This window comes from Pseudophryne corroboree, chromosome 4 (genome assembly GCF_028390025.1).
Source record: "Pseudophryne corroboree isolate aPseCor3 chromosome 4, aPseCor3.hap2, whole genome shotgun sequence".
Taxonomy (NCBI): domain Eukaryota; kingdom Metazoa; phylum Chordata; class Amphibia; order Anura; family Myobatrachidae; genus Pseudophryne; species Pseudophryne corroboree.
The window spans coordinates 8209345-8236769 of NC_086447.1; the positions used below are offsets into that span (position 1 = coordinate 8209345).

General features: G+C 51.1%; 1 protein-coding gene across 2 annotated transcripts; it reads left to right on the top strand.

Annotated features, from left to right (window-relative positions):
- LOC134911051 (antileukoproteinase-like) lies at window positions 1-25905 on the top strand. Of its 2 annotated transcripts, none has more exons than XR_010176292.1 (3): window positions 1-114; window positions 16650-16802; window positions 25715-25905. XR_010176292.1 is itself a non-coding variant. In XM_063919445.1 (3 exons), the coding sequence occupies exons 1-3, from the start codon at window positions 9259-9261 to the stop codon at window positions 25747-25749; spliced, it is 255 nt and encodes an 84-aa protein (XP_063775515.1). In that variant the 5' UTR covers window positions 9189-9258; the 3' UTR covers window positions 25750-25905. The 2 variants fall into 2 exon arrangements, 1 of the variants encoding a protein (XP_063775515.1); XM_063919445.1 differs by lacking the exon at window positions 1-114 and adding an exon at window positions 9189-9325.
- The last annotated feature ends 1520 nt before the right edge of the window (window positions 25906-27425 follow it).

Genomic DNA, 27425 nt, shown 5'->3' on the forward strand with positions numbered 1-27425 from the left:
TCCTGGGTGTCATACACCTCCAGCACTCAGACATGTCTGCAGTAACCGGCTCCTTCCTGCTGCTCCTCCTCTGCTATTTGGGCTCCGTCCCAGCAGCAGAACCAGCGCCTCTAGGTAAGTGACACAACTGCCTGAGTTACACAATAGCGACATGACATCTATACACTGTGACTGACACAACAATAGGTAACTGACACCTGCAGGTATAATATTCTGTATAATGTATCTATATGCAGAGCAGCCCCTAACCCATATGATGCCCTAGACAAGATTTTGGCTGGTGCCCCCTAGCACCAACGCTAGTTCTGCAGGAAATGCCTGGCATAAGTCAGCTGGCAGCTCTGCTAACGTCGGCGCCTTTTGTTTATGAAAATGCATCTTATTATCTGCATTACTATGTGGCTAGGACGCACAAGCAGCTTCTGCTGATTAAAATGATATGCGGCATGCCTATATTCTGTGTGCGACTGTGGCTGTATCTGTATATGAAATGCTACATTACAGTGATTTCCAGGAATACACTGAAACGTAGCATTTCGTATGCAGATACAGCCGCAGTCACACACAGAATATAGGCATGCCGCATATCATTTTAATCAGCAGAACCTGCTGGTGCCCCTAAGCATACCAAATGCCCTATGCATTTGCCTAGTTTGCCTATGCTTAAGGCTGGCTCTGTCTATATGTGTGCTTTACCAGGGCAAGACAACGCTATATACTATAGGTATTTCTAGGTGTGTCATCCCGAATGTTCCTGTCACAAACTCTACATCAGAAAGAGAGGGCGACTGGGCACTGGTGTGTGATAAATTGTAACAGATAATAGAAAACCAAAGTTGGACAATTACATTGTTGGAAGGGAAAAAACCTTTCAATTGTAGTCCCTGTTGGTGGTGCGCCCAGAGCTAGAAAGTACGAGTACTGACAAGGGGAGAAAGAGAAATGCTCTTGTGTGGGCGCACTCTTATGAAAGAAAGAAAAATTCTTCAATTTAGGAGATGAAAATACAATAAAACATTTATTAATTTTATTATTACCAATTAAAAACAGATATCCGTCTCCGATCCTAAGAAGTGTGAGAAGAAACACAAAAGAGTATGTAAAATAATAAAGAATGTTCTGGTCTGTTAATCACAAGAGAGAAAAATATCAGAAATATCACTTATTAGTCTGGCACCCGTTTCTCCTGACCAGTACAGAAATTTCTGTATTAATGGGACCTGAAAGAAAGGAGGAAGGTCAGTATTGTGTCTAGAAGACCACTTAAAATAGGTCAATGCTAAACACTTTACTGATCACCCGTTTAAACCATATGGCACATGTTAGAAATGTTTATCTCAATATCCTGACGCTGGGGAAAATGTGTTGAAGAAAAAAATATAAAGAAGAAAAAAAGGCAAATAGTGGTGATACTGCTGTTGGTGTCCACCCTTCAGAAGAAGGGGAATAGTTCCTCCCCTACAGCACTGGGTATTCCCAGGGAGTCTCCTCTCCAGGTACTGACCCAGCCCAACGCTCACTGCCCCCTGTTCCCAGCATCTCACACACTGCCCCCTGTACCCAGCACCTCACACACTGCCCCTGTACCCAGCATCTCACACACTGCCTCCTGTACCCAGCACCTCACACACTGCCCCCTGTACCTAGCACCTCACACACTGCCCCTGTACCCAGCACCTCACACACTGCCCCCTGTACCCAGCACCTCACACACTGCCCCCTGTACCCAGCACCTCACACACTGCCCCCTGTACCCAGCACCTCACACACTGCCTCCTGTACCCAGCACCTCACACACTGCCCCCTGTACCTAGCACCTCAAACACTGCCCCCTGTACCCAGCACCTCACACACTGCTCCCTGTACCCAGCACCTCACACACTGCCCCCTGTACCCAGCACCTCACACACTGCCCCCTGTACCCAGCACCTCACACACTGCCTCCTGTACCCAGCACCTCACACACTGCCCCCTGTACCCAGCACCTCACACACTGCCCCCTGTACCCAGCACCTCACACACTGCTCCCTGTACCCAGCACCTCACACACTGACCCCTGTACCCAGCACCTCACACACTACCCCTGTACCCAGCACTTTACACACTGCCCCCTGTACCCAGCACCTCACACACTGCCCCCTGTACCCAGCACCTCACACACTGCCCCCTGTACCCAGCACCTCACACACTGCCTCCTGTACCCAGCACCTCACACACTGCCCCCTGTACCCAGCACCTCACACACTGCTCCCTGTACCCAGCACCTCACACACTGACCCCTGTACCCAGCACCTCACACACTGCCCCTGTACCCAGCACCTCACACACTGCCCCTGTACCCAGCACCTCACACACTGCCCCTGTACCCAGCACTTTACACACTGCCTCCTGTACCCAGCACCTCACACACTGCCCCCTGTACCCAGCACCTCACACACTGCCCCCTGTACCCAGCACCTCACACACTGCCCCCTGTACCCAGCACCTCATACACTGCCCCCTGAACCCAACACCTCACACACTGCCCCTGTACCAAGCACCTCACACACTGCCCCTGTACCCAGCACCTCACACACACTGCCTCCTGTACCCAGCACCTCACACACTGCCCCCTGTACCCAGCACCTCACACACTGCTCCCTGTACCCAGCACCTCACACACTGCCCCCTGTACCCAGCACCTCACACACTGCCCCCTGTACCCAGCACCTTACACACACTGCCCCCTGTACCCAGCACCTCACACACTGCCCCCTGTACCCAGCACCTCACACACTGCCCCCTGTACCCAGCACCTCACACACTGCCCCCTGTACCCAGCACTTCACACACTGCCCCCTGTACCCATCACCTCACACACTGCCCCTGTACCCAGCACCTCACACACTGCCCCTGTACCCAGCACCTCACACACTGCCCCCTGTACCCAGCACTTCACACACTGCCCCCTGTACCCAGCACCTCACACACTGCCCCCTGTACCCATCACCTCACACACTGCCCCTGTACCCAGCACCTCACACACTGCCCCTGTACCCAGCACCTCACACACTGCCCCCTGTACCCAGCACCTCACACACTGCCCCCTGTACCCAGCACTTTACACACTGCCCCCTGTACCCAGCACCTCACACACTACCCCTGTACCCAGCACCTCACACACTGCCTCCTGTACCCAGCACCTCACACACTGCCCCCTGTACCCAGCACCTCACACACTGCTCCCTGTACCCAGCACCTCACACACTGCCCCCTGTTCCCAGCATCTCACACACTGCCCCCTGTACCCAGCATCTCACACACTGCCCCCTGTACCCAGCACCTCACACATTGTCCCCTGTACCCAGCACCTCACACACTGCCCCCTGTACCTAGCACCTCACACACTGCCTCCTGTACCCAGCACCTCACACACTACCCCTGTACCCAGCACCTCACACACTGCCCTCTGTACCAAGCACCTCACACACTGCCCCCTGTACCCAGCACCTCACACGCTGCCCCCTGTACCCAGCACCTCACACACTGCCCCCTGTACCCAGCACCTCACACACTGACATTGTACCCAGCACCTCACACACTGCCCCTGTACCCAGCACCTCACACACTGCCGCCTGTACCCAGCACCTCACACACTGCCCCCTGTACCCAGCACCTCACACACTGCCCCCTGTACCCAGCACCTCACACACTGCCTCCTGTACCCAGCACCTCACACACTGCCCCCTGTACCCAGCACCACACACACTGCCCCTGTACCCAGCACCTCACACACTGCCGCCTGTACCCAGCACCTCACACACTGCCTCCTGTACCCAGCACCTCACACACTGCCCCCTGTACCCAGCACCTCACACACTGCTCCCTGTACCCAGCACCTCATACACTGCCCCCTGTTCCAAGCATCTCACACACTGCCCCCTGTACCCAGCACCTCACACACTGCCCCTGTACCCAGCACCTCACACACTACCCCCTGTACCCAGCACCTCACACACTGCCCCCTGTACCCAGCACCTCACACGCTGCCCCCTGTACCCAGCACCTCACACACTGCCCCTGTACCCAGCACCACACACACTGCCCCCTGTACCCAGCACCTCACACACTGCCCCCTGTACCCAGCACCTCACACACTGCACCCTGTACCCAGCACCTCACACACTGCCCCTGTACCCAGCACCACACACACTGCCCCCTGTACCCAGCACCTCACACACTGCCCCCTGTACCCAGCACCTCACACACTGCCCCCTGTACCCAGCACCTCACACACTGCCCCCTGTACCCAGCACCTCACACACTGCCCCCTGTACCCAGCACCACACACACTGCCCCCTGGACACCTCACACGCTGCCCCTGTACCCAGCACCTCACACACTGCCCCCTGTACCCAGCACCTCACACACTGCCCCTGTACCCAGCACCTCACACACTGCCTCCTGTACCCAGCACCTCACACACTGCCCCTGTACCCAGCACCTCACACACTGCCTCCTGTACCCAGCACCTCACACACTGCCCCCTGTACCCAGCACCTCACACACTGCCCCTGTACCCAGCACCACACACACTGCCCCCTGTACCCAGCACCTCACACACTGCCCCTGTACCCAGCAACTCACAGGCTGCCCCCTGTACCCAGCACCTCACACACTGCCTCCTGTACCCAGCACCTCACACACTGCCTTCCGTATCCAGTACCTCACACACACTGCCCCCTGTACCCAGCACCTCACACACTGCCCCTGTACCCAGCACCTCACACACTGCCGCCTGTACCCAGCACCTCACACACTGCCCCCTGTACCCAGCACCTCACGCACTGCCCCCTGTACCCAGCACCTCACACACTGCCTCCTGTACCCAGCACCACACACACTGCCCCCTGTACCCAGCACCTCACACACTGCCCCCTGTACCCAGCACCTCACACACTGCCCCTGTACCCAGCACCTCACACACTGCCGCCTGTACCCAGCACCTCACACACTGCCCCCTGTACCCAGCACCTCACACACTGCCTCCTGTACCCAGCACCTCACACACTGCCCCTGTACCCAGCACCTCACACACTGCCCCCTGTACCCAGCACCTCACACACTGCCCCCTGTACCCAGCACCTCACACACTGCCCCTGTACCCAGCACCACACACACTGCCCCTGTACCCAGCACCTCACACACTGCCCCCTGTACCCAGCACCTCACACACTGACCCCTGTACCCAGCACCTCACACACTGCCCCCTGTACCCAGCTACTCACACACTGCCCCCTGTATCCAGCACCTCACACACTGCCCCCTGTACCCAGCACCTCACACACTGCCTCCTGTACCCAGCACCTCACACACTGCCCCCTGTACCCAGCACCTCACACACTGCCTCCTGTACCCAGCACCTCACACACTGCCTCCTGTACCCAGCACCTCACACACTGCCCCCTGTACCCAGCACCTCACACGCTGCCCCCTGTACCCAGCACCTCACACACTGACCCCTGTACCCAGCACCTCTCACACTGCCGCTTGTACCCAGCACCTCACACACTGCCTCCTGTACCCAGCACCTCACACACTGCCCCCTGTACCCAGCACCTCACACACTGCCCCCTGTACCCAGCACCTCACACGCTGCCCCCTGTACCCAGCACCTCACACACTGCCCCCTATACCCAGCACCTCACACACTGCCCCCTGTACCCAGCACCTCACACGCTGCCCCTATACCCAGCACCTCACACACTGCCCCCTGTACCCAGCACCTCACACACTGCCTCCTGTACCCAGCACCTCACACACTGCCCCCTGTACCCAGCACCTCACACACTGACCCCTGTACCCAGCACCTCACACACTGCCCCCTGTACCCAGCTACTCACACACTGCCCCCTGTATCCAGCACCTCACACACTGCCCCCTGTACCCAGCACCTCACACACTGCCCCCTGTACCCAGCACCTCACACGCTGCCCCCTTTACCCAGCACCTCATACACTGCCTCCTGTACCCAGCACCTCATACACTGCCTCCTGTACCCAGCACCTCACACACTACCCCCTGTACCTAGCACCTCACACACTGCCCCCTGTACCCAGCACCTCACACACTGCCCCCTGTACCCAGCACCTCACACGCTGCCCCCTTTACCCAGCACCTCATACACTGCCTCCTGTACCCAGCACCTCATACACTGCCTCCTGTACCCAGCACCTCACACACTGCCCCCTTTACCCAGCACCTCATACACTGCCTCCTATACCCAGCACCTCACACACTGCCCCCTGTACCCAGCTACTCACACACTGCCCCCTGTACCCAGCACCTCACACACTGCCCCCTGTACCCAGCACCACACACACTGCCCCCTGTACCCAGCACCTCACACACTGCCTCCTGTACCCAGCACCTCACACACTGCCCCCTGTACCCAGCACCTCACACACTGCCCCCTGTACCCAGCACTTCACACACTGCCCCTGTACCCAGCATCTCACACACTGCCTCCTGTACCCATCACCTCACACACTGCCACTGGCTATATGACCTTGGAGATAATCGGAGATGCTTCAGCTGACGTGACCCCCTATCTTCTCTTGTCTTCCTCAGGTACTTTATCTCACTCCTACATGACTCTCATCTCATGACTGCAAGTTCTATGCTTACTTTATGAATTGTGATAGGTACTTTATCTCACTCCTACATGACTCTCATCTCATGACTGCAAGTTCTATGCTTACTTTATGAATTGTGATAGGTACTTTATCTCACTCCTACATGACTCTCATCTCATGACTGCAAGTTCTATGCTTACTTTATGAATTGTGATAGGTACTTTATCTCACTCCTACATGACTCTCATCTCATGACTGCAAGTTCTATGCTTACTTTATGAATTGTGATAGGTACTTTATCTCACTCCTACATGACTCTCATCTCATGACTGCAAGTTCTATGCTTACTTTATGAATTGTGATAGGTACTTTATCTCACTCCTACATGACTCTCATCTCATGACTGCAAGTTCTATGCTTACTTTATGAATTGTGATAGGTACTTTATCTCACTCCTACATGACTCTCATCTCATGACTGCAAGTTCTATGCTTACTTTATGAATTGTGATAGGTACTTTATCTCACTCCTACATGACTCTCATCTCATGACTGCAAGTTCTATGCTTACTTTATGAATTGTGATAGGTACTTTATCTCACTCCTACATGACTCATCTCATGACTGCAAGTTCTATGCTTACTTTATGAATTGTGATAGGTACTTTATCTCACTCCTACATGACTCTCATCTCATGACTGCAAGTTCTATGCTTACTTTATGAATTGTGATAGGTACTTTATCTCACTCCAACATGACTCTCATCTCATGACTGCAAGTTCTATGCTTACTTTATGAATTGTGATAGGTACTTTATCTCACTCCTACATGACTCTCATCTCATGACTGCAAGTTCTATGCTTACTTTATGAATTGTGATAGGTACTTTATCTCACTCCTACATGACTCTCATCTCATGACTGCAAGTTCTATGCTTACTTTATGAATTGTGATAGGTAACCTGTGTCTTTGTTTATAGTTATTCCTAACCACTACTATAGTAGGAATTCACTGTGTACTAGTGGGGGATGTCCTGCTCTATTGTTGTTCACACCTGTAGCTTACCTTTTGTTGTGGGTGGGGTCTCAGTGGGTGGGTGGGTGCTGTTAGCAATCTAGACTGTATCTTTATTTAATCCGTACATACTGGCTGTATAAGCCTCTGGCTGTGTAGCATCTTAGCTGTGAAGTATGTTAGTGTTAAGTATGGCGATATGACCTTGGAGATAATCGGAGATGCTTCAGCTGACGTGACCCCCTATCTTCTCTTGTCTTCCTCAGGTACTTTATCTCACTCCTACATGACTCTCATCTCATGACTGCAAGTTCTATGCTTACTTTATGAATTGTGATAGGTACTTTATCTCACTCCTACATGACTCTCATCTCATGACTGCAAGTTCTATGCTTACTTTATGAATTGTGATAGGTACTTTATCTCACTCCTACATGACTCTCATCTCATGACTGCAAGTTCTATGCTTACTTTATGAATTGTGATAGGTACTTTATCTCACTCCTACATGACTCTCATCTCATGACTGCAAGTTCTATGCTTACTTTATGAATTGTGATAGGTACTTTATCTCACTCCTACATGACTCATCTCATGACTGCAAGTTCTATGCTTACTTTATGAATTGTGATAGGTACTTTATCTCACTCCTACATGACTCTCATCTCATGACTGCAAGTTCTATGCTTACTTTATGAATTGTGATAGGTACTTTATCTCACTCCTACATGACTCTCATCTCATGACTGCAAGTTCTATGCTTACTTTATGAATTGTGATAGGTACTTTATCTCACTCCAACATGACTCTCATCTCATGACTGCAAGTTCTATGCTTACTTTATGAATTGTGATAGGTACTTTATCTCACTCCTACATGACTCTCATCTCATGACTGCAAGTTCTATGCTTACTTTATGAATTGTGATAGGTACTTTATCTCACTCCAACATGACTCTCATCTCATGACTGCAAGTTCTATGCTTACTTTATGAATTGTGATAGGTACTTTATCTCACTCCTACATGACTCTCATCTCATGACTGCAAGTTCTATGCTTACTTTATGAATTGTGATAGGTACTTTATCTCACTCCTACATGACTCTCATCTCATGACTGCAAGTTCTATGCTTACTTTATGAATTGTGATAGGTACTTTATCTCACTCCTACATGACTCTCATCTCATGACTGCAAGTTCTATGCTTACTTTATGAATTGTGATAGGTACTTTATCTCACTCCTACATGACTCTCATCTCATGACTGCAAGTTCTATGCTTACTTTATGAATTGTGATAGGTACTTTATCTCACTCCTACATGACTCTCATCTCATGACTGCAAGTTCTATGCTTACTTTATGAATTGTGATAGGTAACCTGTGTCTTTGTTTATAGTTATTCCTAACCACTACTATAGTAGGAATTCACTGTGTACTAGTGGGGGATGTCCTGCTCTATTGTTGTTCACACCTGTAGCTGACCTTTTGTTGTGGGTGGGGTCTCAGTGGGTGGGTGGGTGCTGTTAGCAATCTAGACTGTATCTTTATTTAATCAGTACATACTGGCTGTATAAGCCTCTGGCTGTGTAGCATCTTAGCTGTGAAGTATGTTAGTGTTAAGTATGGCGATATGACCTTGGAGATAATCGGAGATGCTTCAGCTGACGTGACCCCCTATCTTCTCTTGTCTTCCTCAGGTACTTTATCTCACTCCTACATGACTCTCATCTCATGACTGCAAGTTCTATGCTTACTTTATGAATTGTGATAGGTACTTTATCTCACTCCTACATGACTCTCATCTCATGACTGCAAGTTCTATGCTTACTTTATGAATTGTGATAGGTACTTTATCTCACTCCTACATGACTCTCATCTCATGACTGCAAGTTCTATGCTTACTTTATGAATTGTGATAGGTACTTTATCTCACTCCTACATGACTCTCATCTCATGACTGCAAGTTCTATGCTTACTTTATGAATTGTGATAGGTACTTTATCTCACTCCTACATGACTCTCATCTCATGACTGCAAGTTCTATGCTTACTTTATGAATTGTGATAGGTACTTTATCTCACTCCTACATGACTCTCATCTCATGACTGCAAGTTCTATGCTTACTTTATGAATTGTGATAGGTACTTTATCTCACTCCTACATGACTCTCATCTCATGACTGCAAGTTCTATGCTTACTTTATGAATTGTGATAGGTACTTTATCTCACTCCAACATGACTCTCATCTCATGACTGCAAGTTCTATGCTTACTTTATGAATTGTGATAGGTACTTTATCTCACTCCTACATGACTCTCATCTCATGACTGCAAGTTCTATGCTTACTTTATGAATTGTGATAGGTACTTTATCTCACTCCTACATGACTCTCATCTCATGACTGCAAGTTCTATGCTTACTTTATGAATTGTGATAGGTACTTTATCTCACTCCTACATGACTCTCATCTCATGACTGCAAGTTCTATGCTTACTTTACACCCACACCCAGACCCACCATCACCAGACGTAATCTCGGGTCCCTAAACCCCGCTATCATGTCCTCCCTCGAGACCTCCCTCTCTCCTCTTTCCACTATGACTTGTCCGAACCAGGCAGCCTCCTTCTATAACTCTTCCCTTACTGCTGCTCTTGACTCTGTGGCCCCCCTCTCATCTGTCCCCCTCCGCCGCTCCAAACCCCAACCCTGGCACACCAAACTCACACGATTCCTACAAAAATGTTCACGGTCTGCAGAATGCTCCTGGAGGAGATCCCACTCTCTGGCGGACTTTCTCCATTTCAAGTTTATCCTCTCTTCCTATAGCTCTGCTCTTTCTCTCGCCAAGCAATCCTTTTTCCAAACACTCATCTCTTCTCAGTCCTCCAGTCCACGCCGACTCTTTGAAACTTTCAACACTCTCCTTCGCCCCCTCCTCCTCCCCTCCCCTCCTCCCTCACTCCCACTGACTTTGCCTCCTTCTTCATCTCCAAAATTGAGGATATTCAAAATTACATCTCCTCCCGTCACCCCTCTGCTGCCCCCCTGCTCCCACCATCCCTCCCGTCCATCTATCCCACTCTGTCCTGCTTCCGTCCCACCTCAGACAAGGAAGTCCACTCCCTCATCTTATCCTCTCCCCCCACAACCTGCCACTTGGACCCCCTCCCCTCCCGTCTTCTCCGCTCTCTCCCCCCCTCTGCATGCTCCCACCTTGCTCACCTCTTTAACCTATCGCTCTCTACTGGCATCTTTCCCTCACCATTCAAACATGCTCTGGTGTCCCCTATTCTCAAAAAAGCCAACCTCGACCCTTCATCACTCACTAGCTACCGCCCCATCTCTCTTCTCCCTTTCGCCTCCAAACTACTTGAACGACTGGTCTACAGCCGTCTCACAAGCTACCTCTCTGACCACTCCATCCTTGATCCACTACAATCTGGCTTTCGCCCACTCCACTCCACCGAGACTGCCCTGGTGAAAGTCACCAGTGACCTGCTTTCGGCCAAATCCAAGGGCCACTTCTCTTTGCTCATCCTTCTGGACCTCTCTGCTGCCTTTGACACCGTGGATCACCCTCTCCTCCTCCGCACACTCCAAAATGTTGGCCTCTCTAGCACCGTCCTTGACTGGTTTACCTCATACCTCACTAACCGCTCCTTCTCTGTGTCTGCCTCCGGAACCACCTCACACCCTTCCATCCTTCCTGTTGGTGTCCCTCAGGGTTCTGTCCTAGGCCCCCTTCTGTTCTCCCTCTACACCTCTTCCCTGGGTGCGCTCATTAACTCCTTTGGCCTTCAATACCACCTCTATGCTGATGACACACAACTCTACCTCTCCTCTCCTGATCTGTCCCCCTCTGTCCTCTCTCAGGTCTCCAGCTGCCTCTCTGCCATCTCCTCCTGGATGTCTGAGCGCTCTCTGAAGCTCAACATGGATAAAACTGAACTTATTATCTTTCCCCCAGCCAGAGCAACACCCCCTACAAACATCTCTATCACTGTTGACAACACTATCATCTCCCCCGTTCCCCAACTCCGCTGCCTGGGCGTCACTCTTGACTCCTCCCTCTCCTTTGCACCCTACATCCAAGCTCTGGCGCAATCTTGTCGGTTCCAGCTACGCAACATTGCTCGCATCAGGCCATTTCTCTCCCAGAATGCAACTAAACTTATCATCCACTCACTGGTCATCTCACGACTTGACTACTGCAATGTGCTCCTCACTGGCCTCACTTGCTCCCACATCGCTCCCCTCCAATCTGTCCTCAACTCTGCAGCTAGGCTCATCTTCCTCTCCCGCCGCTCCACTTCTGCCACTCCCCTTCAACAAAATCTACACTGGCTCCCATTCCCCTACAGAATCCTCTTCAAACTCCTCACCCTCACATACAAGGCCATCTCTAATTCCACTGCTCCCTACATCTCCAACCTCCTCTCCCTTCATACTCCCTCCCGCCCACTACGGTCGGCTGATGACCGTCGCCTCTCCTCTGCCTTGGTCACTGCTTCCCATGCACGAGTTCAGGATTTTGCCCGTGCTGCACCCCTTCAGTGGAATGCGCTCCCCCACTCCATTAGACTCTGCCCGACCTTGCAAAGCTTCAAACGGGCATTGAAAACCCACCTATTCATCAAAGCGTACCCCTCCAATGCATAACCTAGTCCTTAGGCTGCTCCTCCATCCCCCTGCCCCATGCCTTGGACATCTCTGCTTTGCTCGCATACCACCATCAGGCTTCTACCTGCTTGCACCTCATGTCATCTGTCTGTTGCCCCTCCCCACTAGATTGTTAGCTCTTCAGAGCAGGGCCCTCTTTCCTCTTGTCTAAACCCTCTTCTTGACACATTTCACTCAGCGACCATCTTTACCTGCTTTCTCTCCTGCTGGTAAAGGCTTATCTCTATCTATGGCCGCCAGCCCCAAGTAGTACAATGATTACTCCTTCGCTACATACATCTAAGCTGTATTATGTTTTGAGAATTGTGGTGCTCTTTGTTACATGCACTCCATTTTTGTTATTTATTTACTGTTATGCTAAGTTTTGTCTCCCTGTACTGTCCTTTGTACGGCGCTGCGAAACACTTGTGGCGCCCTATAAATAAAATGTAATAATAATAATACCCATCACCTCACACACTGCCCCCTATACCCAGCACCTCACACACTGCCCCCTGTACCCAGCACCTCACACACTGCCCCCTGTACCCAGCACCTCACACACTGCCCCCTGTACCCAGCACCTCACACACTGCTCCCTGTACCCAGCACCTCACACACTGCACCTGTACCCAGCACCTCACACACTGCCCCCTGTACCCAGCACCTCACACACTGCCCCCTGTACCCAGCACCACACACACTGCCCCCTATACCCAGCACCTCACACACTGCCCCCTGTACCCAGCACCTCACACACTGCCCCCTGTACCCAGCACCTCACACACTGCCCTCTGTACCCAGCACCTCACACACTGTCCCTGTACCCAGCACCTCACACACTGCCCCCTGTACCCAACACCTCACACACTGCCCCCTGTACCCAACACCTCACACACTGCTCCCTGTACACAGCACCTCACACACTGCCCCCTGTACCCAGCAACTCACACACTGCCCCCTGTACCCGGCACCTCACACACTGCCCCCTGTACCCAACACCTCACACGCTGCCCCCTGTACCCAGCACCTCACACACTGCCCCTGTACCCAGCACCTCACACACTGCCCCCTGTACCCAACACCTCACACACTGCCTCCTGTACCCAACACCTCACACACTGCTACCTGTACACAGCACCTCACACACTGCCCCCTGTACCCAGCACCTCACACACTGCCCCCTGTACCCAGCACCTCACACACTGCCCCCTGTACCCAGCACCTCACACGCTGCCCCCTGTACCCAGCACCTCACACACTGCCCCCTGTACCCAGCAGCTCATACACTGCCTCCTGTACCCAGCACCTCACACACTGCCCCCTGTACCCAGCACCTCACACACTGCCCCCTGTACCCAGCACCTCACACACTGCCTCCTGTACCCAGCACCTCACACACACTGCCTCCTGTACCCAGCACCTCACACACTGCCCCCTGTACCCAGCACCTCACACACTGCCTCCTGTACCCAGCACCTCACACACTGCCCCCTGTACCCAGCACCTCACACACACTGCCCCCTGTACCCAGCACCTCACACACTGCCCCTGTACCCAGCACCTCACACACTGCCTCCTGTACCCAGCACCTCACACACTGCCCCCTGTACCCAGCACCTCACACACTGCCCCCTGTACCCAGCACCTCACACACACTGCCCCCTGTACCCAGCACCTCACACACTGCCCCTGTACCCAGCACCTCACACACTGCCCCCTGTACCCAGCACCTCACACACACTGCCCCCTGTACCCAGCACCTCACACACTGCCTCCTGTACCCAGCACCTCACACACTGCCCCCTGTACCCAGCAGCTCATACACTGCCTCCTGTACCCAGCACCTCACACACTGCCCCCTGTACCCAGCACCTCACACACTGCCCCCTGTACCCAGCACCTCACACACTGCCTCCTGTACCCAGCACCTCACACACACTGCCTCCTGTACCCAGCACCTCACACACTGCCCCCTGTACCCAGCACCTCACACACTGCCTCCTGTACCCAGCACCTCACACACTGCCCCCTGTACCCAGCACCTCACACACACTGCCCCCTGTACCCAGCACCTCACACACTGCCCCTGTACCCAGCACCTCACACACTGCCCCCTGTACCCAGCACCTCACACACTGCCCCCTGTACCCAGCACCTCACACACACTGCCCCCTGTACCCAGCACCTCACACACTGCCCCCTGTACCCAGCACCTCACACACTGCCCCCTGTACCCAGCACCTCACACACTGCCCCTGTACCCAGCACCTCACACCCTGCCCCCTGTACCCAGCATCTCACACACTGCCGCCTGTACCCAGCACCTCACACACTGCCCCCTGTACCCAGCACCTCACACACTGCCCCCTGTACCCAGCAACTCACACACTGCCCCCTGTACCCAACACCTCACACACTGCTCCCTGTACCCAGCACCTCACACACTGCCCCCTGTACCCAGCACCTCACACACTGCCCCCTGTACCCAGCACCTCACACACTGCCCCCTGTATCCAGCACCTCACACACTGCCCCCTGTACCCAGCACCTCACACACTGCCCCCTGTACCCAGCAACTCACACACTGCCCCCTGTACCCAGCACCTCACACACTGCCCCCTGTACCCAGCAACTCACACACTGCCCCCTGTACCCAGCACCTCACACACTGCCCCCTGTACCCAGCACCTCACACACTGCCCCCTGTACCCAGCACCTCACACACTGCTCCCTGTACCCAGCATCTCACACACTGCCCCCTGTACCCAGCATCTCACACACTGCCTCCTGTACCCAACACCTCACACACTGCCCCCTGTACCCAGCACCTCACACACTGCCCCCTGTACACAGCACCTCACACACTGCTCCCTGTACCCAGCATCTCACACACTGCCTCCTGTACCCAACACCTCACACACTGCTCCCGGTACCCAGCACCTCACACACTGCCCTCTGTACCCAGCATCTCACACACTGCCTCCTGTACCCAACACCTCACACACTGCCCCCTGTACCCAGCACCTCACACACTGCCCCCTGTACCCAGCAACTCACACACTGCTCCCTGTACACAGCACCTCACACACTGCTCCCTGTACCCAGCATCTCACACACTGCCTCCTGTACCCAACACCTCACACACTGCTCCCGGTACCCAGCACCTCACACACTGCCCTCTGTACCCAGCACCTCACACACTGCCTCCTGTACCCAGCACCTCACACCCTGCCCCCTGTACCCAACACCTCACACCCTGCCCCCTGTACCCAGCACCTCACACACTGCCCCTGTACCCATCACCTCACACACTGCCCCTGTACCCAGCACCTCACACACTGCCCCCTGTACCCAGCACCTCACACACTGCCCCCTGTACCCAGCAACTCACACACTGCCCCCTGTACCCAGCACCTCACACACTGCCCCCTGTACCCAGCAACTCACACACTGCCCCCTGTACCCAACACCTCACACACTGCTCCCTGTACCCAGCACCTCACACACTGCCCCCTGTACCCAGCACCTCACACACTGCCCCTTTTACTGTAAAATGCTGACACATACCTCCCAACTGTCCCGATTCCAGGGAGACAGTCCCCTATGCGGACACTGTCCTGCTGTCCCACCTGTGGTTCGCAGTGTCCTCCGGGGGGGGGGGGGGGGGGGGGATGGGGAGCCTCTTATCACCGCTGCTCTGCTCAGCAAGTGATAACTAAATAGATGGCGTGCAAATGACCATGGCTTCTAAACAGAGCGGGGAGGCGAGCAGGGGGCTCCGAAGCAGCTCGACTAGCACAGGGCACACCCCCAAAAGGCTGGAAAATGGGTCCATTTGGCGAGGCCATGCCCCTCCCAGCCGAGGGCACACCCACTTTCCGAGTCTGATTCACTTCATAGAAAAGTGTGATGGTATGCTGACATGCTGCCTGTCAACATTTTAACAATGTTGATCATAGCTGCCGACAGTGGGGGTAATTCCAAGTTGATCGCAGCAGGAATTTTGTTAGCAATTGTGCAAAACTATGTGCACTGCAGGGGAGGGGCAGATATAACATGTGCAGAGAGAGTTAAATTTGGGTGGGTTACTTTGTTTCTGTGCAGGGTAAATACTGGCTGCAAATTAGATTGCAGATTGAACACACCCCACCCAAATCTAACTATCTCTGCACATGTTACATCTGCCCCTCCCCTGCAGTGCACATGGTTTTGTCCAACTGCTAACAAAGAGCCTGCTGTGATCAACTTGGAATTAGGTCCATTGTCACGACAGCGCATCTGATCACGCAGTAACAGAGTTTCCAGTGCAACTACTATGGGTTACCAGGTAATGAGGCTTCTCTCCTTTCCTCTATCCAGGTGATAAGCCAGGGAAGTGTATTGTCCTGTCAAAGGATCTTCCAGTGTCTTGTGGAAATAACACTATGCCGGAGTGTGAAAATGACTGGAAATGTGATGGCAACAAGAAGTGCTGTGACGGTCTCTGTACAAAACGATGCTTTATTCCTTTGGGTAAGTGGAGCGCAGTATCCGGGTCACACACAGATAGACAGGAGGATGAGCGGAGGAATCACTGATAATGACACATAATAATAACACACACATGATGCACATTACAGCATGGAGCCTGTGTGTAAGTGGAGCGCAGCGTCCGGGTAACACACAGATAGACAGGAGGATGAGCGGGGGAATCACTGATAATGACACATAATAATAACACACACACGATGCACAATACAGCATGGAGCCTATGTGTAAGTGGAGCACAGCATCCAGGTAACACACAGATAGACAGGAGGATGAGCGGAGGAATCACTGATAATAACACATAATAATAACACACACACGATGCACATTACAGCATGGAGCCTGTGTGTAAGTGGAGCGCAGTATCCGGGTCACACACAGATAGACAGGAGGATGAGCGGAGGAATCACTGATAATAACACATAATAATAACACACACACGATGCACATTACAGCATGGAGCCTGTGTGTAAGTGGAGCGCAGCATCTGGGTAAAACACAGATAGACAGGAGGATGAGCGGGGGAATCACTGATAATGACACATAATAATAACACACACATGATGCACATTACAGCATGGAGCCTGTGTGTAAGTGGAGCGCAGCGTCCGGGTAACACACAGATAGACAGGGGGATGAGAGGGGGAATCACTGATAATGACACATAATAATAACACACACATGATGCACATTATAGCATGGAGCCTGTGTGTAAGTGGAGCGCAGCGTCCGGGTAACACACAGATAGACAGGAGGATGAGCGGGGGAATCACTGATAATGCTACATAATAATAATACACACATGATGCACATTACAGCATGGAGCCTGTGTGTAAGTGGAGCGCAGCGTCCGGGTCACACACAGATAGACAGGAGGATGAGCGGGGGATCAATGATAATGCCACATAATAATAACACACACACGATACACATTACAGCATGGAGCCTGTGTGTAAGTGGAGCGCAGCATCTGGGTAACACACAGATAGACAGGAGGATGAGCGGGGGATCACTGATAATGACACAATAATAACACACACACAATGCACATTACAGCATGTCATCAATGACCTTATACCAATGTTTCTTCTCCATTTATCCAAGAAGTAAACTAGACCACTGCTCGGCCTCCCAGCCCTGGTACTCCTGACCCTCTACTCTACCATTGTCTAGCATCTGTCATATGACCTTGGCGTCCGCTGTAACCATCCCGCACCTGTATCACAATAATGAGTCCATGCGTTTTCCACAATAAATGCTGAACACCTCAGTAAGATATAAACCTGTATTATACACTGCTCAAAAAAATAAAGGGAACACTAAAATAACACGTCCTAGATCTGAATGAATTAAATATTCTTATTAAATACTTTGTTCTTTACATAGTTGAATGTGCTGACAACAAAATCACACAAAAATTATCAATGGAAACCACATTTATTAACCCATGGAGGTCTGGATTTGGAGTCACACACTAAATTGCAGTGTAAAAATAAAGCAGCCAGTATTTACCCTGCACTGAAACAATATAACCCACCCAAATCTAACTCCCTATGCACCTGTTACATCTGCCCCACCTGCACTGCACCTGTTACATCTGCCCCACCTGCACTGCACCTGTTACATCTGCCCCACCTGCACTGCACATGTTATATCTGCCCCACCTGCACTGCACATGTTATATCTGCCCCACCTGCACTGCCATGTTATATCTGCCCCACCTGCACTGCCATGTTATATCTGCCCCACCTGCACTGCACATGTTATATCTGCCCCACCTGCACTGCACATGTTATATCTGCCCCACCTGCACTGCACATGTTATATCTGCCCCACCTGCACTGCACATGTTATATCTACTAGTGATGAGCGGGTTCGGTTTCTCGGAAACCGAACTCCCCCGAACTTCAGCCTTTTTACACGGGTCCGAGGCAGGTTCGAATCTTCCCACCTTGCTCGGCTAACCCGAGCGCGCCCGAACGTCATCATCCCGCTGTCGGATTCTCGCGAGGCTCGGATTCTATATAAGGAGCCGCGCGTCTCCGCCATTTTCACACGTGCATTGAGATTGATAGGGAGAGGACGTGGCTGGCGTCCTCTCCGTTTAGACTAGAGTAGAGAGTAGAGAGTTAGAGACACTTGATTTACTAATTTTGGGGAGCATATAGGAGTACTACTACTTGCTGATAGTGTGACCAGTGACCACCAGTTTAATTAATCCGTTCTCTGCCTGAAAAAAAACGATACACAGTGTGACACAGTCACATACCATATCTGTGCTCAGCCTCAGTGTGCTGCATCATCATATGTAATACTGTATATCTGACTGTGCTGAGTGCTCACTGCTCACACAGTAATTGTGGGGGAGACTGGGGAGCAGTTATAGCAGGAGTACATATTTTAAGTACAGTGCACACTTTTGCTGCCAGAGTGCCACTGCCAGTGTGACTGACCAGTGACCACTGACCACCAGTATATTGTGATTGTCTGCTGACCACCAGTATATTGTGATTGTCTGCCTGAAAAAGTTAAACACTCGTTGTGTGGTGTTTTTATAAACGCATTCTGCAGACAGTGTCCAGCAGGTCCGTCATTACATAATAAATATATACCTGTCCGGCTGCAGTACTAGTGATATTATATATATATATTTTAATTTTATCTCATTATCATCCAGTCTATATTAGCAGCAGACACAGTACGGTAGTCCACGGCTGTAGCTACCTCTGTGTCGGCAGTCGCTGGTCCATCCATAATTGTATACCACCTACCCGTGGTTTTTTTTTCTATCTTCTTGATACTAGTAGCTTACTTTAGGAGTCTGCAGTGCTGACAGACAGTGTCCAGCAGGTCCGTCATTACATAATATATATATACCTGTCCGGCTGCAGTACTAGTGTGATATATATATATATATATATATATATATATATATATATATATATATATATATTATTTTTATCTCATTATCATCCAGTCTATATTAGCAGCAGATGCAGTACGGTAGTCCACGGCTGTAGCTACCTCTGTGTCGGCAGTCGCTCGTCATCCATAAGTATACTAGTTTCCATCCATCTCCATTGTTTACCTGAGGTGCCTTTTAGTTGTGCCTATTAAAATATGGAGAACAAAAATGTTGAGGTTCCAAAAATAGGGAAAGATCAAGATCGACTTCCACCTCGTGCTGAAGCTGCTGCCACTAGTCATGGCCGAGACGATGAAATGCCAGCAACGTCGTCTGCCAAGGCCGATGCCCAATGTCATAGTACAGAGCATGTAAAATCCAAAACACCAAATATCAGTAAAAAAGGACTCAAAAATCTAAAATAAAATTGTCGTCGGAGAAGCGTAAACTTGCCAATATGCCATTTACCACACGGAGTGGCAAGGAACGGCTGAGGGCCTGGCCTATGTTCATGGCTAGTGGTTCAGCTTCACATGAGGATGGAAGCACTCAGCCTCTCGCTAGAAAAAAGAAAAGACTCAAGCTGGCAAAAGCACAGCAAAGAACTGTGCGTTCTTCGAAATCACAAATCCACAAGGAGAGTCCAATTGTGTCGGTTGCGATGCCTGACCTTCCCAACACTGGACGTGAAGAGCATGCGCCTTCCACCATTTGCACGCCCCCTGCAAGTGCTGGAAGGAGCACCCGCAGTCCAGTTCCTGATAGTCAGATTGAAGATGTCAGTGTTGAAGTACACCAGGATGAGGAGGATATGGGTGTTGCTGGCGCTGGGGAGGAAATTGACCAGGAGGATTCTGATGGTGAGGTGGTTTGTTTAAGTCAGGCACCCGGGGAGACACCTTTTGTCCTTGGGAGGAATAGGTCCATTGACATGCCTGGTGAAAATACAAAAAAAATCAGCTCTTCGGTGTGGAAGTATTTCAACAGAAATGCGGACAACATTTGTCAAGCCGTGTGTTGCCTTTGTCAAGCTGTAATAAGTAGGGGTAAGGACGTTAACCACCTCGGAACATCCTCCCTTATACGTCACCTGCAGCGCATTCATCATAAGTCAGTGACAAGTTCAAAAACTTTGGGCGACAGCGGAAGCAGTCCACTGACCAGTAAATCCCTTCCTCTTGTAACCAAGCTCACGCAAACCACCCCACCAACTCCCTCAGTGTCAATTTCCTCCTTCCCCAGGAATGCCAATAGTCCTGCAGGCCATGTCACTGGCAATTCTGACGAGTCCTCTCCTGCCTGGGATTCCTCCGATGCATCCTTGCGTGTAACGCCTACTGCTGCTGGCGCTGCTGTTGTTGCTGCTGGGAGTCGATGGTCATCCCAGAGGGGAAGTCGTAAGACCACTTTTACTACTTCCACCAAGCAATTGACTGTCCAACAGTCCTTTGCGAGGAAGATGAAATATCACAGCAGTCATCCTGCTGCAAAGCGGATTACTGAGGCCTTGGCATCCTGGGTGGTGCGAAACGTGGTTCCGGTATCCATCATTACTGCAGAGGCAACTAGAGACTTGTTGGAGGTACTGTGTCCCCGGTACCAAATACCATCTAGGTTCCATTTCTCTAGGCAGGCGATACCGAAAATGTACACAGACCTCAGAAAAAGAGTCACCAGTGTCCTAAAAAATGCAGCTGTACCCAATGTCCACTTAACCACGGACATGTGGACAAGTGGAGCAGGGCAGGGTCAGGACTATATGACTGTGACAGCCCACTGGGTAGATGTATGGACTCCCGCCGCAAGAACAGCAGCGGCGGCACCAGTAGCAGCATCTCGCAAACGCCAACTCTTTCCTAGGCAGGCTACGCTTTGTATCACCGGTTTCCAGAATACGCACACAGCTGAAAACCTCTTACGGCAACTGAGGAAGATCATCGCGGAATGGCTTACCCCAATTGGACTCTCCTGTGGATTTGTGGCATCGGACAACGCCAGCAATATTGTGTGTGCATTAAATATGGGCAAATTCCAGCACGCCCCATGTTTTGCACATACCTTGAATTTGGTGGTGCAGAATTATTTAAAAAACGAGAGGGGCGTGCAAGAGATGCTGTCGGTGGCCAGTAGAATTGCGGGACACTTTCGGCGTACAGGCACCACGTACAGAAGACTGGAGCACCACCAAAAACGCCTGAACCTGCCCTGCCATCATCTGAAGCAAGAAGTGGTAACTTGGTGGAATTCAACCCTCTATATGCTTCAGAGGTTGGAGGAGCAGCAAAAGGCCATTCAAGCCTATACAATTGAGCACGATATAGGAGGTGGAATGCACCTGTCTCAAGCGCAGTGGAGAATGATTTCAACGTTGTGCAAGGTTCTGCTGCCCTTTGAACTTGCCACACGTGAAGTCAGTTCAGACACTGCCAGCCTGAGTCAGGTCATTCCCCTCATCAGGCTTTTGCAGAAGAAGCTGGAGACATTGAAGGAGGAGCTAACACAGAGCGATTCTGCTAGGCATGTGGGACTTGTGGATGGAGCCCTTAATTCGCTTAACAAGGATTCACGGGTGGTCAATCTGTTGAAATCAGAGCACTACATTTTGGCCACCGTGCTCGATCCTAGATTTAAAACCTACCTTGGCTCTCTCTTTCCGGCAGACACAAGTCTGCTGGGGTTGAAAGACCTGCTGGTGAGAAAATTGTCAAGTCAAGCGGAACGCGACCTGTCAACATCTCCTCCTTCACATTCTCCCGCAACTGGGGGTGCGAGGAAAAGGCTCAGAATTCCGAGCCGACCCGCTGGCGGTGATGCAGGGCAGTCTGGAGCGACTGCTGATGCTGACATCTGATCCGGACTGAAGGACCTGACAACGATTACGGATATGTCGTCTACTGGCACTGCATATGATTCTCTCCCCATTGAAAGAATGGTGGAGAATTATATGAGTGACCGCATCCAAGTAGGCACGTCAGACAGTCCGTACTTATACTGGCAGGAAAGAGGCAATTTGGAGGCCCTTGCACAAACTGGCTTTATTCTACCTAAGTTGCCCTCCCACAAGTGTGTACTCCGAAAGAGTGTTTAGTGCCGCCGCTCACCTTGTCAGCAATCGGCGTACGAGGTTACTTCCAGAAAATGTGGAGAAGATGATGTTCATTAAAATGAATTATAATCAATTCCTCCGTGGAGACATAGACCAGCAGCAATTGCCTCCACAAAGTACACAGGGAGCTGAGATGGTGGATTCCAGTGGGGACGAATTGATAATCTGTGAGGAGGGGGATGTACACGGTGATATATCGGAGGATGATGATGAGGTGGACATCTTGCCTCTGTAGAGCCAGTTTGTGCAAGGAGAGATTAATTGCTTCTTTTTTGGTGGGGGTCCAAACCAACCCGTCATTTCAGTCACAGTCGTGTGGCAGACCCTGTCACTGAAATGATGGGTTGGTTAAAGTGTGCATGTCCTGTTTATACAACATAAGGGTGGGTGGGAGGGCACAAGGACAATTCCATCTTGCACCTCTTTTTTCTTTAATTTTTCTTTGCGTCATGTGCTGTTTGGGGAGTGTTTTTTTGAAGGGCCATCCTGCGTGACACTGCAGTGCCACTCCTAGATGGGCCAGGTGTTTGTGTCGGCCACTAGGGTCGCTTAGCTTACTCACACAGCTACCTCATTGCGCCTCTTTTTTTCTTTGCGTCATGTGCTGTTTGGGGAGTGTTTTTTGGAAGGGCCATCCTGCGTGACACTGCAGTGCCACTCCTAGATGGGCCAGGTGTTTGTGTCGGCCACTTGGGTCGCTTAGCTTAGTCATCCAGCGACCTCGGTGCAAATTTTAGGACTAAAAATAATATTGTGAGGTGTTCAGAATAGACTGAAAATTAGTGGAAATTATGGTTTTTGAGGTTAATAATACTTTGGGATCAAAATGACCCCCAAATTCTATGATTTAAGATGTTTTTAGGGTTTTTTGAAAAAAAACACCCGAATCCAAAACACACCCGAATCCGACAAAAAAAATTCGGTGAGGTTTTGCCAAAACGCGGTCGAACCCAAAACACGGCCGCGGAACCGAACCCAAAACCCGAAAAATTTCAAGTGCACATCTCTAATATCTACCCTACCTTCACTGCACATGTTATATCTGCCCCACCTGCACTGCACATGGTTTTGCCCATCAGAGGAAAAGGGGCCTCATTCACACCCAATCGCTGCTGTGGGTTTTCGCACAGCAAGCGATCGGGTCTGAACTGCGCATGCGGTGGCGCCGCAGTGCTAATTTCCAGGTGGAGGTGGTCGCTGGGCGGGAGGGGGCAGGCTGGCGGCATTAGGCCGCCATTTAGGGGGCACGGTTCAGGCAACGCAGGCGTGCCAGGACCATTGGGGGAAGGGGGCGGGCTGCGGGGGCTGCATGACATCACACGCAGCCGCTGCGGCCCTCACAGCTATCTCGCCCCGCATGTCAGTGCCACCCCCACCCCATCCCTGCAGAAGTGCAAAGGCATCACACATCAGCGATGCCTTTGCACTGCAAAAGTAGCTCCCGGCCAGCGCAGCTTTAGCGTGCTGACCGGAAGCGTCTCATTGCTCCCCTGCCCACAGCGGCTGCGTGTGACTTCATGCAGCCACTACGGCCCACCCCTCGTTCATTCTGGCCACGTCTGCATTGGCCGGACCGCACCCACGAAAAGGCAGCCAAACGCCGCCGCTTCGAGCATCCACCCAGCGACCACCTCTGCCTGTCAATCAGGCAGAGGCGATCGTAGTGACCCGATGGCCTTTGGCCGTCTGGCATGTGCCGACACATGTACAGTTCTGACCAGATCTGACCGCTGCGATAAACTGCAACGTGCGATCGGGTCAGAATGACCCCTTTATACAAAAGCTCTGTACTGGGTGCAGTACATGTATAATCCATCAGGGGGCAGCAGACATGTATCAGGATGTATGTAACAGGTGTAGCAGGGTGTATGTAACAGGTGTAGCAGGATGTATGTAACAGGTGTAGCAGGATGTATGTAACAGGTGTAGCAGGATGTATGTATCGTGTATCAGGATGTATGTAACAGGTGTAGCAGGATGTATGTAACAGGTGTAGCAGGATGTATGTAACAGTTGTATCAGGGTGTATGTAAAAGGTGTATCAGGATGTATGTAACAGGTGAATCAGGATGTATGTAACAGGTGTAGCAGGATGTATGCAACAGGTGTATCAGGATGTATGCAACAGGTGTGTCAGGATGTATGTAAGTAACAGGTGTGTCAGGATGTATGTAACAGTTGTATCAGGGTGTATGTAACAGGTGTATCAGTATGTATGTAACAGGTGTAGCAGGATGTATGTAACAGAATGTATCAGGATGTATGTAACAGGTGTATCAGGATGTATGTAACAGGTGTATCAGGATGTATGTAACAGGTGTATCAAGATGTATGTACAGTAACAGGTGTATCAGGATGTATGTAACAGGTGTATCAGGATGTATGTACAGTAACAGGTGTATCAGGATGTATGTAACAGGTGTATCAGGATGTATGTACAGTAACAGGTGTATCAGGATGTATGTAACAGGTGTAGCAGGATGTATGTACAGTAACAGGTGTAGCAGGATGTATGTAACAGGTGTAGCAGGATGTATGTAACAGGTGTAGCAGGATGTATGTAACAGGTGTAGCAGGATGTATGTAACAGGTGTAGCAGGACAGGATGGGACGGCTGATGCTGTAGAGGTGTCACAAGCTCATGAAGAAATAGGATGCCGTTGTCAATACAGGGTTAATGTATTTAAACAATAATATCTCCGAGTGATCGCTTATAATCATAGTATAAAGAAGAGAATTACTTGTCCTATTTATTATCACTGTAATAATTACTGTATCACATTCTATAATGATTTGTTCACCTTGTGGAATATGATGATGTGAGAGGAATAGAATGAGCCGCGGAGCAGATCCGTCACATTATCTCTGTTTTTCTTTTTTATGCAGGAGTTTGGGCGTTGGTTAATATATGGGGTCCCTGATGTCACATGACCCTGCGGTCCCGGACGCTCTGTACCTGCAGATTGGGGGCACCGGGCACAGATTATGGATGATAAATGTAGATTGAGTCACAGTAACGGCTCATTGTATTGTGAGTGATGTCCAATGTAAATGTAATAAAATGAGTTCCATCATCAGCATGTCACAGTCATTGTGTCTTCAGGTTTCAGCACAGTCAGTAACTACCAGTTATACCCATATAATAGTTACTGGAATACAGAGATGTTACAGCTGTCAGCAGGTGATCTCATCAGGTACCGGTATAGGGATAGGGGATAATGAAATGTAGAAAGGTCTGGTCACATCTGGGTGAGGTCCACAGGACGTGTCTATCACCCTGATCCATGTGCAGCATTCTCTGTAAGGCCAGACGTACTGTATGTATACCTGGTATCACTAGGACCCTGTAGAACCTCAGTCTCTGCATGGCGGCTGTACGCGGGCACCAGGGATAGATCTGCTGAGAGGGTCTGATGTCTGGAATGATACATACACGCAGTCTGTCACTGATCTACTGGTGATACCACAGGACACGGAGCAGAGTGTAACAGTGACACACATGGCTGTACTGTAGGAGAACCAGGAGCATGGTGGGTATATGACAATATAGGGGCAGGTACACTGGTTGTGACTAGAGATGAGTGGTTCAGATTCCCAGAAATCCAAGTATAGCCTGTAGAGTCATTCATGAGCCCGGTTCACGAAGTCCCCACCAGGCTCGGGATCGCATAAGAGGCCGAAAGTCATCATCCCGCGTTGGATTTTTGCTAGACTTCGAGTCTATAAAGGCTCAGCCTCCCGCGGATCAGCCTCATTTCCCTGCATGCTTACACACTGCGAGGAGCTCTGCTGCTGTGCTCTGTCAGTCTTTGTACTATTAAGGGTAGGCTGTCAGAGCGTCCATCAGGGGCTGTGTCAGAGTATCCAATAGGTGCTGTGTCAGAGTGTCCATCAGGTGCTGTGCTGTGTGTCTCAGGGTGTCCATCAGGGGCTGTGCTGTGGGGCTATGTCAGAGTGTCCATCAGGTGCTGTGCTGTGGGGCTGTGTCAGAGTGTCCATTAGGGGCTGTGCTATGGGGCTAAGTCAGAGTGTCCATCAGGTGCTGTGCTGTGTGTCTCAGGGTGTCCATCAGGGGCTGTGCTGTGTGGCTGTGTCAGAGTGTCCATCAGGGGCTGTGCTGTGGGGCTGTCAGTCAGAGTATCCATCAGGTGCTGTGCTGTGGGGCTGTTAGCCAGAGTGTCCATCAGGTGCTGTGCTGTGGGGCAGTCAGCCAGAGTGTCCATCAGGGGCTGTTCTGTGGGTCTGTATCAGAGTGTCCATTAGGGGGCTGTATTGAGGGGCTGTCAGTCAGTTTCCATCAGGGGCTGTGCTATGGGGCTGAGTCAGAGTGTTCATTAGGGGCTGTGCTGTGGGTCTGTGTCAGGAGTGTTCATCAGGTGCTGTGCTGTGGGGCTGTGTCAGTGTTCATTAAGGACTGTGCTATGGGGCTGTGTCAGAGTATCCATCAGGTGCTGAGCTGTGGGGCTGTCAGCCAGAGTGTTCATCAGGTGATGTGCTGTGGGGCTGAGTCAAAGTGTTCATCAGGTGCTGTGCTGTGGGGCTATATCAGAGTGTCCATCAGGTGCTGTGCTGTGGGGCTGTGTCAGAGTGTCCTTAA

Bases quoted from the DNA above. Each gene is read 5' to 3' on its own strand.
- LOC134911051 (XM_063919445.1), top strand. From the start codon at position 9,259: ATGACCTTGGAGATAATCGGAGATGCTTCAGCTGACGTGACCCCCTAT. The intron at 9,326-16,649 runs GTACTTTATCTC...TCCTCTATCCAG, and splicing joins TCTTCTCTTGTCTTCCTCAG to GTGATAAGCCAGGGAAGTGT. The intron at 16,803-25,714 runs GTAAGTGGAGCG...TTTTTTATGCAG, and splicing joins ACGATGCTTTATTCCTTTGG to GAGTTTGGGCGTTGGTTAAT.